General features: G+C 34.7%; 1 protein-coding gene across 1 annotated transcript in view; it reads left to right on the forward strand.

Annotated features, from left to right (window-relative positions):
- Positions 1 to 14,640, forward strand: part of CCDC171 (coiled-coil domain containing 171) — a 310,063-nt gene that overhangs the window by 199,535 nt on the left and 95,888 nt on the right. Inside the window, exons 22-23 of the mRNA XM_047064791.1 lie at positions 11,699 to 11,844; positions 13,967 to 14,021. Of these exons, the coding sequence (XP_046920747.1) occupies positions 11,699 to 11,844; positions 13,967 to 14,021 (201 nt within the window). The remainder of the gene's footprint in view (positions 1 to 11,698; positions 11,845 to 13,966; positions 14,022 to 14,640) is intronic.

Raw genomic sequence — 14,640 nt, forward strand, 5'->3', positions numbered from 1 at the left:
TAGTCAATCCAGATACCAGTGGAACAGGAGAGAGTATACTTTCTCTCAGGGAGGTGGAACAAATACAATCCACTACAATAACTAATTTTTTAAAGCTTTATAAATACAGAAAAGAGGAAGGCTCTGTTTTCTAGTTAGTCATATTCACTGAATTTCATATAACTTTACATTTTATCATCTGTAGCTCTAAGTTTGCTAGAAAGGCTGAAAACAGGGAACTATATATTTAGTTGCCACTTTTCCCTCTTGTTCTAGAGTTTTTATTAGTCTAAAAAGGAAAGGATTATCCAGGGTATTATGCTGTTTTTCTTTAAATAGACTTGAATGTTCTAGAATATGTAGACTGTTAACATTCCATAAAGCATTTTCTAGGGTCCAGAAGCCATAGGCCTGACATTTCAAGGAGTCACCACTAGATGGTGATCTCGCTCATTTAGAGGGATAGAAAAGCTGTGTGTTTTTCTTCAGGTGAATGGGTTGGTTACAGAGGGAACAGAAATGTAAACCATACTAATTTTATGGGAAGCTCTTTATAATCAAAATGGTACTATTTACTGAGTATGTATACGTACATGTGTACACACACACACACACACACACACACACACACATCCTCACACAGGAAAACTCCCTTTGAAGCAAAGCCATAAAAAATGTGTTTTGCTATGTTGTTACTTCCCTTGAATATGTAATATATATATATGTATATATATATATGTATATATAGTATGTATATGTTGAATATATATTATATATTCAACTGCTACTATCCAAAGACGCAAGTTTTCCCCAACTACAGTTTCTCAAGAAATTGCACTAAGCCTTGGGTTCATCTCTCTGCTTTTTCCTAATACTTTGTTTTAAATTGCTAACTGTTGCTGAATCTTTGTTTTAACACTTCTGTATTACTCTTTAGTCTCTTTTTGTAATTATTAGGAGGAAGAGGGATTAAAAATTCCATATTTCACTCAGATATGTTAAAATATCTGTCATGGGTTATCACATGATGGGAAAGCTGATACCAACCCTTTTAGTTATTTAGAAACCTTAATGGTTATTGCTAGTGGTAACTTTTTTCCTAACCTTTTTCTCTTTAAAATAACCCAGTATAACAACTAACTTGTTATACACTACAAGTAGTGTAGTTCTTTGAAAACAATCACTGATTTCAGTTGTTAATTGACTTTTTGGTGCTCCTAAAATAATGTATTGTTATCATATATTTCATCATAACTGAGCTGAGACTCAGTTATGGCTCTCTGTCTTATGATTCAAATAGCTTATAGGATTTCATATAGTTATTAGTAGAAATAGAAAATCTATGGCTAGGATGTTGCATTTATATGAAGTAAATATTTAATATTTATTCTGCTTGAGTAATGTAAAAGTGAATTTGATATAATACTCTTTAGCATACTAAGGAAAACTATCTATTACAAGCCAGATCTTTTAAAAATACTTTTAAATCTAGTGTATCACTGAATCATTATGCTCAAAGGTGAAATCTTCTCAAACCTGTGTTAGATTCCAGCTGAAGATGCAAATGAGCTTTTCAGTATGGCCAGAATGATCTCGTGCATTTTTTCTAATTTGGCAGTTATGGTTTTTCATATGATCTCTGAGACCAAGATTGAAGAATGCTGCCCCAGGCCAGGAATATTGCAGTGGCTTCCCATGGCTTTCTATGACAATAGTTGGCAAGTACTTAGCCATAGACCCTTCTCTGAACATAATCTTATACAAAAGCTCATAGAAAACATTAATACAAAGTCTGGTGGAGAGAAGGAAGGGAGTTGGGAGTCTACTAATTCAAGTGTTGCCTCCAAGTTGTTTGATGCCCCTCTGTGGAACACTGTATAAAAATCATTTGAAAGATTAAAAGTCTGGTTTTCTGGCCACACTTGGACTATATGTACCTTTCTAGTCTTTTCTCCTGCCATTCTCAATGGCATCCTTCAGCCAAGCCTTACCTCTTGTATTTCTCAGATGTGCCATTTTATTCTGATGAAAATGATCTTTACCACATTGAACACTTAGCTTGAAAACCAACTGCTTTCTAAATATCTTCTTGTCTTTCTAGTTAGGAAGTCACTTCCAAGAAGAGTATATTCTTTGTTTTTATGTGTTTATTTATTTACATCTCACTCTGCCTGGTTTTGAACTCTGGCTCTGTGTAACCTTGGGCAAGTTAGTTGAGTTCTCTCATAAGTAAAGTGGGAATAATAGTACTGACTTCGTAGAGTTGTTATAATGATTAATTGTATTAATAAGATTAGTACACAGGAAGTGTTAGCTATTATTATTATTATTATTATTATTATTATTATTTATGGCTATGGCATGGATAGGCATGATCCAGATAGATACAGTAAAGTTACATCCAGTGTTGAGGTTAGGTTTTAGGATCAGCATATAAGGCAAAAATCTTGCATAATCAGAAGTGTTTGGGGTGCCTGGCTGGCTCAGTGAGTAGAACATCCAACTCTTGATCTCAAGGTTGTAAGTTCCGAGCCCCATGTTGGGTGTAGACATTACTTGAAAATAAAATCTTTGAAAAAAAAAGTGTCTTTTTCCTTTGGGAAATCTAATAATATTTGAAGTTATTAGTGGAAAAATGATTAAGCCATTTTATTTCTTTCAACTCCTTTCAGTCCACCCAACTCAATAAACTGTTCCTATTTATTTTCATTCCTTTAAAAAGCCCCTTCAGGTGTGGTCACATTAGAGATGACATATTCTAAACAAATTCAAGGCAGCCAGGTTTTCTTCCTGGAATATGTTGCCATTTCTTCAGTTGGGCACCGAATGAGGAGGTTGGTGTTCTTTCAGGGGTCAAGTTGAATGAAAGTACATTTTCCACACAGGAGAATCCCTCTCATGTTGACTTCCTTGTTAGGGTATTTGCAGGGTCAGAAATATGTGGGGACAACCAGGTGTCACAGCGGGTTTTGTGGTAGTTGCCGTTTGCTTTGTTCATGTCACCTGTTCCGTGCTGGCTGCAGGTGAATGTTTATGACTTGGAGTGGCACCAGACCTACTGGATTTGGATTGTTGATCTGTCATTCAATTCTTTTTCTTTCCTCCATTTGCTCTCCCCATTATTCCTTTCAAAGAAAGTATAATAGGATTCATTTAAAGTCAAATGCAATTCTGTTCTCATCTTTGATGAACACATATCAGTACGAACTACTAATTCTTCCATTACTATAATATTAAAATGCAATCTGTATGGCGTCTGTTCTTTAAGGGTGGCATTTTTGGATTAAATGAGGCACGTTGATGACTTTTTACACAGTCACTAAGATCTCTTTAACAGGTGGGTTTAGCTATAAGTGTTGATATTATAGAGCTTGATATATGTTACGATAGTGTGGAGATCCTATAGTAAATCTTTTAGAAGTTGAAGTTAATTTACGGGGCGCCTGGGTGGCTCAGTCGGTTAAGCGGCCGACTTCGGCTCAGGTCATGATCTCGCGGTCCGTGAGTTCGAGCCCCGTGTCAGGCTCTGTGCTGACAGCTCAGAGCCTGGAGTCTGTTTCGGATTCTGTGTCTCCCTCTCTCTGACCCTCCCCCATTCATGCTCTGTCTCTCTCTGTCTCAAAAATAAACATTAAAAAAAATAAAAAAAAATAAAAGTTGAAGTTTTACTAGGCAGCCAGATCTCAAGATCTGCAGGGGAACTTCAATGCTATTGTTGCTAACTTATAAAGGAAAGAGAACTCCATTACTTTTCAAAAGGTTAAAAAAAAGTGGCAGCCTAATGTGGTCATGAAATATATGAAATTCTGTACTGCAGTGCTGTGCTATATAATTCATCCTTTCCAAATGTTAATTTTTTTTATTTCATTAGTGCATTTAAGAAATGATGTTTTCATACAGGCAATCTTGAATTGTGCATGCTTTGATTTTATTTTAATGTTTATTTATTTTTGAGAGAGAAAGAGAGCAAGGGCAGAGAGAAGGAGACAGAGGATCTGAGGCAGGCTCTGAACTTACAGCACAGAGCCTGATGTGGGGCTCAAACTGACCAACCATGAGATCATGACCCGAACTGAAGTTGGTCGCTTAACCAGACTGAGCCACCCAGGCGCCCCATGCATGCTTTGACTTTTGATGTGGAAAGTGTGCCATTACATAGCACTGAAGTCCTTGTTGAAGTTTATTTCAATATAAATAGAAAGCTGTCATTTAAATAGATTTGAATACCTTGCCTTACTTGAGAAATAGGTGAAATATTGGTTTTGCATTTCCACGCGGATTTTCCAGTTTATGGATTTTTATGGAAAATCTGGAGAGATGGTTACTAATACCATTGTGGCACAGGATAAGGAATGAGGGTTCAGTGTACTATGACTTGGGCTCACATTTTGGCATAAACCCATGCAGTAGTTATAGGACCTTGGGAACATTACTTAACTTCTCTGATTCTTAGTTTTCCCTTGTGTGTAAAATAGGAATAATAATGTGAACCGTCTCATTGGACTATGAAAAATGAATCAATGTAACTGTGAGATGCTTGTATGATGACAATCATATGGTTCAGTTGTCACTCAAGCTATGTCCTCCCCCCCCCCCCACCCCCCCCCCCCCCCGGCTTCCAGGACTTGGGGAATAATCACAAACATTTATTCAACATTTAGTCTGAGAGACATTATTCAAGAACAGGCCTAGTGCCCTCATACAAAGGTGGAATGCTCCAGATAGTCAATGTTAGTAAAGGTTTGCTGTTCAGAACTTTCCCCCCTGTGATCATACCTCTAAAATTAAGATAGAAATCAGTGGTAGAACACTTAATACACAAAAATTCATCCCATGAATAAACTTTTAAGAAAAACCTTGGACTTTGTTTTATTTACATTTATGTCTAAAAGAACCTAAGTTTATTTTTCTAATTTAAATTTGACCTTCAGATTCTCTTAAATAATTAATTTTTACTCAGCTGATATTTGATTTACTTTAATTAGTTTTATTTAATATATAGCATATTCAAGAGAGTAATTTGAATTCTGTATCACAATGAAAATATTAATGTGAGGGTATTTTAATTATTGTATAGGATTACTTAACATATTATTCAATTATATCACAAAAAGAATTCTTACAATTGAAAAATTCTTCCAACAATAATTTCTTTTTATTTAAATGTCAGCAACCCAACTATATGAAGCCCTTTATGAATTATTCATATTTTTTTCAAATTCTTCTTAGACAGTAGTTTTAGGTAATTCTCAAGCGATTTGAAAACAGCATCTAATTCTAAATGATACTTTTCTACCACCTAATTCATAGCTTGCCTCACTTAAAATATTGCCAGGGAATTCAGCAACTTCCTGGACCTTCACATGGCTAAGACTATCATCTGTGTAAAGCTTCTGGGACCTGCTGGGTAGTCTGTAACTGGTAAGGTCCAACAGAAGAACCTATGTGTGTTCCATCCCCTTGTATTTCTTAGGGATTCTCAGAGGGGACTTGGAAGCTGCGTAAGCTGATTTTTATTACAGCAACAGTATGGTGGTTGTCCCCTGCAGCCGGTGTCTGTTTCGTAAGGTCTGTAGTGCAGCTAAATGCAGTTTGTTTTCTACTCTGAGAAAACATTACTGCCACATTACTGCTTACATGCCATGTGTCACAATAAATCTAGCTACCGCTGGTCTGTTCTGTCCTTTTCAGAGTGTATTTTCCAGTTGAGAGCGCTCTCATGATTCTCTTTATTATCCTCCTTTTTTTTTTTGTCATTTAAAATGTGTTTCAGCTATTTCTCTCCCACTATATCTTATTATCATCTAACACTTTTAGTCTACAAGAATGTTGTAGTGCATATGTGAGGTTTAGAACAAACAGCATTCAATATACTTTGAACACTTTTATGAGGTTCCTTTTCTTTCCATTATATTTTACTATTGATCAATTTCAGTTTGTTTACTGGGAAGGATTAACTTTTTCCTTTTATAAACTGATGGAATGTAAGAGGACATTTACAAAGGAATATGTGAGAATGTGGTACCAATAACCGTAAGCCATTACACAACAAAATCTTACAGCGTACTTTGAAATTTTAAAGGTGAAGTTTCATTGCTTCATTTGCTCCATTTTTTTTTAATAATCATCAACCATATGGCCTATTTGTAAAAGTAAGCTATTTTACATTTAGTTTGTTAATTTCCTTTTATCTTTTCAAGTGTCATAGAAATAGTTATTAAAAAATTGTATATGTTTATATATGTGTGTGTGTATATATATATATATATATATATATGATGTGAAATAATATGGAGACTCAAAAGTTGCCACATATAGGTTGGGATTTAAAGAAGGCCATGCAATGACACTACATGGAGAAGTGTTAAGTATTGCATTAATTATGCATATTAAATTTATGTAGACTTTTTTGGTTTATAGGACACTTTCACATCTATTGTTTTACTAGACATGTGTGAGTTTTAACTAGACTGTCATTTATTCAACCCCAAAAGTGGGTGAGTTACTTCATCTGCAGCTCCAGCTTACGATACATTCTGCATAAGACTGTTATTAGAAAATAATAAAAGACAGCGTTCCTAAGGAAGATAACTTAAAATTGCGGAACTTTTCATTCAAACTATCCATCTAAAATATAGAGCACTAAGAACTGGAATTTATCCATGTATTAATTTTACCATACCAGCATCTTTTACTATCTTATATTTATTGTAAATTGTCTGATTGCGTATCTCACAGACTTTCACGCTTTATTGTAAAATATGGAGGCCTCTAATTTCATCCCTGACTCGTGTGCCCAGTTGTAAGCTTGGTGGTTGTGTCACTTTAACTTTATACTTTCTGTGGCAGCCTGCCTTGTGTGATCTACCCAGCAGCTCCTCACTTCTTGATTAATATAATTTTCTAGTTGTCACACTATTAGAGTAAGGCTGAAGACAGTGCTGTTTCCTTTCCCAATGTTAGTTTTAGTGCCCTGAGATGTTTTACCCAATTTATCACAATCTAGGAATGTTTATTCATGAATTATGGTCATAACAACAGTGAAGTTTTAAAAAATGTGTTATAGATGTTTTTTCCCCCGACCTAGGAAATGTAGCTTCATTTTTTATAACACTTGCGTTGTTGTCTTGCCTTTCATTTTGTATGACTGACTTTTATACCAAATTGAATAAGCCATTAGCTTTTAGTCTGTAGGAATGTGGATCCATAGATATTTCCCATTAGACAAAAGAAAATCTATAAAAGCGGTATCTCCCGGGGCTCGGTCTTCCTAGCTGGCCTAATGGTCTAACGCACTGCTGTACTGTGCCCTTATGAGAGAGAACTATGTGGGATGATTCCCTGAACATCCAGAACTATTAATTGGAGAGGTGTGCACTTTCTTTCAGATAACCTTAACTTTTGTACTCTCCCACCTTTATTAATCAAATATTCTGATTGAGGGAATTCGTGTTCTAACTTTCGTATTTTTGAAACTATTACTGAACGAAATGATAGGCTTTGTATGCCTTGTGTAGTTTACAATTCAAGTTTGCCAAAATAGGAGCTACTGTATGTAGGTAGCCATGTTGTTTTGATAAGTTTTTTTTAAAGAACGTCTCCTGACAAAAGACCTCTACTGGTGATGGTTGCATAATTCTGTGAATACACAAAACCCCACTGAAGTGTACGCTTTAAAAAGGTGAATTATGTGGTATGTGAATTATATCTCCATAAAGCTGTTATTAAAAAAATTTCCACTGCACAAAATATTTTCATAGGTGCAAACTAATAGCATTTTAGCTTATAGTTGCAATCAAAAAAATTGTTAGCTTTAATAAATTAACACTTAAAGCTTTAGAAATATGAAATCATGTGTGCATTAAAAAATAACTTGTGCTCTTACTCAGTGGTAACACATGTTTATTATGGGAACGTCAGACACTTCAAATAAGAAAAGAGACATTTAAAAATTATGAGGGTCTTTTAAATATTCGCATCTACCATGTATTCTGCACCTAAGCTTTCCCTATATTTAACTACTTCCTTGGCACCTATATTTTTCTTGCCAGCTTTCATTAGCAATAAATAGCTTTTCATGATCACCTTAGGAAAATAACCAGATGTAAAAATATCTTCTCATAAGTAGTTTAGTGAAAGCATTGGCTTTCCCCGCCCTGGACTATGAGAGGCGTAAATGAAGGTGGGCAGTGACATCATCATCCAAAGAAATACAGTCAACATATTGCAGAATAGCTTCGGATATACAGTCAGTTTGGGATTTTGTTGTAAAACGTTTTGCTTTAAAACATTTTGGCTTTAAGGTGAAAACTTAGACTTGTGCCATCAGTTCTTATACAGGCAGAATATTAGTGTGTCTTTTTAAAACACTCTTGTTATCACATTTAGCCTTAGCTTTCTAATGGCTAAAATTGTTCGCAACACAGTTTAAAGATAAATGCAGTATCAGGCTTTGAATTTTTTTTCTTTTTTTGGTAAATATTAAGACCTGAGTACAAAATGAGGGCTGTACTGCGGATTAAGTGAAATATCTCAAGGCTGTGCTGTTCTGATAACTGAACCTGAAGTGACCTTTCTCAGACACAATTACAGAGCTGTATGTTTTTCCTTTAATTTCATCAGGGGTTTAATTAGTATACAAATAAAACTTCCCTTATCTTCCTTTCTACCTAATTGGCTTGTCTTCGCTTATATATGAAGTATGTGAAAGTGGGCTGTAATTAGGGTGACCGTGTTAACCTTTTTTCCTCAAATGTACTGTTGCCTAAAGGCCTCAAGGCCTAAAAACAGCGCTTTGGATTATTGCTTTGCAATCACTATGGCTGTCCCACAGGTTTTCTCATGAGCAGAAGGGCTTTGGGTGCTGCAGGTTCCCACTGCTTAACAGGATCTTCATTCTTCTCCCCACTAAATGTTTATTGATTATCTCGCTGTTCCAGGCTCAGCCTCCAACAACTTAATATCAGGTGACAGTCAGGAGAGTTCTCCAAGTAATTAGAGTTGAGCATTGGGGGAACAATTAGGAGCAGAGTTATTAAACTTGATTTATCCTATTCTCTCCTGAACAGTTTCTTGGATATCAGAACATCACACTTTCACAATCTACCCTGGTTGAGAAATTAGTGGCTAACCTGCTGCTTATCATTGTTGCCTTGCTGCCTAGAGGCACACCCTCCTGGTTTCAGTTGTTCGGTTGGAAATATTAGAGTCCAGAAAGTTTATCATGGGTTTTAATTAGACAAACCTGGACAGGAGAAAAGCAAAGCTTCACTTAAAATTTTAAGTCAATATATAATATATGCTATAGATTGTATATGGCGGAGGTACGTATGTATGTACATTATATACACACACACTTAAATATGTTTTTCTTTCTTTAAAGCTCAGTGTTGAGGTTCTTAAAGATTCTAATTTTGTCATCAAAAACAAAAAAAGGTGACTATCAGGGGAAAGACATATTACTGAATCACTTTGATGTTCTGCACACATCTTTATGAACCTTAGAACCCATTGATGTATACGGATCCCATTGTACTGTACCTACCCCAACTCTTTGAAAATCGGAGTTCTGTTTCTCTCCGTCATGTGGCTCTGATCATTATCTCTTCATTTTCACAGTAAGGATGTGTGACCTCTGCAGCTTTGTTTATACCACTTTGTGTTCGTTTTCTGCAATTCCAGTCTTAGAATGGGCTAAATTCAGCTATTCTGAAATAGTGCGAGCTTTAGGAGAGTTTGGGGGCTCCCCGCCATTTCCCCCGAGAGAGGAAAATGAAAGCCAGAGGAAACAAGAAGATTTGGACATATGGTAGAAATTCTAATTCTGTGAGATATATCTTCTTTGAAAGGATGTCATAGGATGGCTGAAAAGGCAAGTGTGGCTTTACAATGCTGCCAGGGTCAGGGGTTTCTCTCAGATTGGGCCAGTGAGCTTCACTCTGGACAAGGCTGGAGACAGTACCTTGAAACCCCTCTCAGATACACACCTCTAGTCATAGGAGCTACTGAGCAAGAGCATTGGAACGGATTGGCACAAATCCGTTATTTCTGTTGGAAAAAGAATTCAAACTTTATGCATAGCTGGTAGTGGGTCGTTAATTTTATCTTCATATCTAAAAAATAACATTTTTTATTAACTGAAAGATGTCAGAAATACTGGCTTTAACAGGACTCAACTGGATTTTACTTTTTTAAATAAAGAAATCTCATAATACTTCAATGCCTTTAAGTATCTTAACATTGGTGCAAAATACGTAGGTTTAGCGTGGCCTTTAAAAATCTATTCTTTGTTGTCTTTTTAAAGTCAGTTTGAATCAGTGACTGTTTCTATAGTGGGATGTTCTTGAAGATCTGATAATACTAAAGGCTGAAATAAAATATAATGTCTAGTAAGTAATCCCAGTTTACTTATTTTTTATTTTTTAAACGTGTACTTGTCTGGAAGCAGCTTGACTGTTTGCAAAGGGAAATACTGAATTAAAAAACTTTTAACATTTTAAAACACCTGATTTGGCTGATGATTGCTTTCGTTGTATAGCATCTAGAGTGAATTGTTTTAGCTCCGTGCAGGCAGCTTGAGTTTTCTGTACTATCTATTGTGAATGCTTTAAGAGAATACTGTAGAAAGAATTTTAAACATGAAATTATAGCTTTGTCAATTATATATATATGTTGTGAACATTCATGTGTGGCTAAACTCTGAGAAAGAAGAAAAAATATTGTGTACATGTAACCAATTGATTAGCTAGCTCACTGTATAGCAAATTCACTTGAAAAACTGACAAGCTCATATCCTAGAAATTTCATAGGCAAAGGAATGAGCAAGGTTTCAGTGCTCAGGGATCCTGTGATGCCTATATTATTTTGAATGAAGTCTAGAAAAGACTCCTTTAGATTGTGAGATTCTGGTTCTAAGACCTTTAGCCCGAAAGGGAGTTTGGCACTTGCATCTTGACATTTTTGTGCTACGCGAATATTTCAGATTAAAGCAAATAGCAAAATATCAATCAACAGATTTTATAGTTCTGTGGCTAGGAAAATATTTATGGGACACAAACAATTCTGAATGCAAGTATTATTTGCAACTTTCTCTGTTAGATGAAACATGTTGATTGCATTTGTGTGGCTATGTTTGACATGAGAGTTATTTAATGGGAAGTAAGGGAGTTTTATTTTGGAGTCCAGTTTGTTTGTTCCCTGAGATGCCCATAGGCACCTGTTCTGGATATATTTATAAGTAAAGTGGTGGTACTTTTAAATCTTGGGTTCCCCCTTCTCATGTAGGTGTCCTAACCCACCTTCCCCTCGCTCACAAACACACTTTGGGCTTATGATAGTTCTTGTTTTACATAGACTCTAAATTTCATGTGCTTTCTCCCCTGAAAATCTTTATTTTGTCATCATTCGAAGAAAATGCTACTTGAGGTTTTTATAATCAGATGTTTTTTTGTAAGAATAAGATGTATTTGCCTTACGGTATTTGAAAAAATAAAATAGAGTTGTATTTTGTAGCTAAACATTTTTCAAAATCTTCTCGGATCTATCATTTCTAATTAGTAAGTATGTAAAATTTTTGCAGAAAATTTGTTAAACCTTGATGTGTAATGACCCAAGTCTACTTCTCAGTCAGTCTGTATCCTTCTTTGTTTAATAGCCTATGGCATAAATTGAAGTTAATTATCAGGGCTGACAAGTAACTCTGTTTTCTGTCTGCTTGCAGAGTCTCTCCGAGGCAAAGATGGAGCTGAGAAGAAAAGATCAATCTCTGCGTCAGCTCAATAGACATCTTACCCAGCTGGAGCAGGACAAGCGTCGACTGGAGGAGAACATCCACGATGCAGAGAGTGCCCTCCGCATGGCAGCCAAGTGAGCATTCGGACCTTGGGGAGATCACTTAAAACAGACAAAAGATCAATTCTTACTTTCATGCTCCGGGTTTTAGCCCTGGATAATACAGTGTTAGAAAACAAAAGTACAGCTGTCTCTCTTTGAAATTCTCTGATATATCCTCAAAAAAGAAAACTCTTAACTCAACATGCTAACTGTATATTTTATTGAGAAACCTCAGAAAAGTGTAAGGTTCTATATAACCTCTAATTATGTGTATTTTGGGCTCTGTTGTACTGTTACATGTTTGAAACCATGATTTCATTAATATGAAATGGAATACACTTTATTCAAAAGTTTTTCGTAGTTCCTTCTATCACATATTCCCCATTCCCTTCTGCCCCTTTGCCCCCCAAATTTTGCTCGGCGTATAATATACCAATATTGCAAGTCATAGTTCCATAAAAAATGTTAATATATAATCAACATATATATCATAGCATCTTTTTAAGTGCAATAAAACACATTGATCATGGAAAAGTCACTTAATTTTATAGCTGTATATTCTAATATGTCCAACAGAAAAAAACATACTGTTTTTAGAGTGGGCATCTATGTAAATGTGATGAAAGTGGTTTTCCTTTTACCAGGTAATCAAGTTGACATACACTCTGAAGTTCAAATTGAACAATTCTCTTGGGTATTTTTATTTGTTCCTCACATCAAATTTCATGGAATACTTTAGGACAGCCCTTTGTACAACAGCATGGCTTAAAGAAAATCTATTTATGGATTAAAGAAACATCTAATTTTAATAAACTCGGTGTTTTCTGAATTTGGAATTCTGGACTCCTGTAATTACATATATATGTATGTGTGTGTGTGTGTGTGTGTGTGTGTGTATGCATGCATGCATGTATGTATATATATACATGTATATACATGTATATATACATATATGTATATGTGTATACATACGTGTATGTATGTATATATACATATAAACATATATACATGCATGTGTGTGTATACATATGTGTGTATATATATGTGTGTATATATATATATATATAAATTAAAATTTTTTTGAGACAGACTCTTGTTAAGCATCAAATATTGTGAAATATGAATGTAGTCTGTAAACTAAATCACAAAACAGGGAATCTGCCCTCTAGGATATCTACAGCTTTGCCATTGGGCTTGGGAAATTGCTCACACATAATGAAAAAATGAGTTTACACAAGATCAAAATATTGCTAGGTTTGAATACCCACCAGTAGTTCTTTGGAAAATTGTAAAGCTCTGTAATGTCTGTGATCTGTGACCATGATCATATGTCCTTGTAACACAAAAGAAAGTTAATTTGAAATTTGGAGAGCTCATACATTTTCAATTTATAAATTACCATTAAATTTTGTCTTCAGCATTTTCATCCAAACTTTTAATTTAATTGTATTTATATTGACGTGTAGTTGGCATTCAATATTATATTCAGGTATACAACATAGTGATTCAACTTTTGTATACACTGTGAAGTCATCACCATGATAAAACTATCACTCACTAAAAATATTCTTCCAATATTGATTATATTCCCTATTCTGTACATCTAAACTTTTTATTTCATTATTAAGGCTAAATTCAATCTACAGAGCTGTTAGAAGAAACTAGTAACTTTACATGTTTCTGGTCAAGGTCATAGAAGAGGGTTTTTGTGCAATTATTGTAACACAAAGAGCCTATGTAGAAAGGAAAATATTATTTTGCATAATATGGCCATTCATGATATATCTCCACCACTATGATTTTTAAAATCTCCTTCATTAGAAATCAAAAGAATAAAAGTTTAGCCTTTCTAGCACATTTTAAACCAATAATGTAATCATGGTTTCTTTTCCTTTTTCACTCTTTTTTTTTTTTTTTCCACTTTGAGGATATCCTTAAGATTTTTTCCCCCCTCTAATTTATGGCAGGCGATATAACTAAAGGTAACGGTTAAATGTGGAAATATACTAGTGAATATGGTTGGACTTTGCACTTTTAGAAAGAGTGCAATAATAACCAACCCATGTTTTTCAATAATAGTGACTTATCCTACAATGTGTAACAGTTGTTGTAAGGCTTGGGTTTTACTAATACCTAATTTTAATTTATTTTCTAGAGACAAAGAATGTGTTGCCAATCATATGAGAACAGTAGAAAATATGCTTCATAAGGTAGTATAATTTTTCTTCAATATTGTTCAACTTGTGTTATGACATTGTTTTCCTAGTTATCAGTTTTATTAACCTCAAGATACTTTAATTAATTTTGTAACTTTCTTAGAAAATAAATTCATGAAAAGGTCCTTCCAAATGACTAACAACTTGTATTATACAATGCTGTATTGCATAACCTTCTTCAGAATTTACCTATGTCTTTGCTAAAACTATGGAAATAGTGGTTTCCCCAAACTGGTATAATTGCACTTGAGTTATTGGTGGTCTTTGCTGACTGAACCAGAGGTCATTATGATTCTTACATGTCTCATAATGATAAAATGTTTGACCACACTGTCTAACCTCTTACCGCTCTCAAACCTATCATCCTATGTATGTATACATAGAGGAGGCATAATGATATGTATCTGGCAGTACTTTTCAAGTTGTAATTTTCTTTCTTACAAAATGTGTTAAGTTAGCTTTTAATTTGTAATGATGAGTCGCGTTTAAGGATGTTATGATATTACTAAGAACTTATATTAACTGTGTTTTTGGTTAACATTCCAGATTCAAAGATGTGTTCGTTATTTCATTATTTAAACATTTTCATTAGAGAAATGTTATTTATGTTATT

The sequence above is a fragment of the Lynx rufus genome, unplaced genomic scaffold (assembly GCF_022079265.1).
Source record: "Lynx rufus isolate CCGP_SWC_20201006 ecotype Redwood Valley unplaced genomic scaffold, mLynRuf1.p SCAF_10, whole genome shotgun sequence".
In the NCBI taxonomy this organism is placed as follows: Eukaryota; Metazoa; Chordata; class Mammalia; order Carnivora; family Felidae; genus Lynx; species Lynx rufus.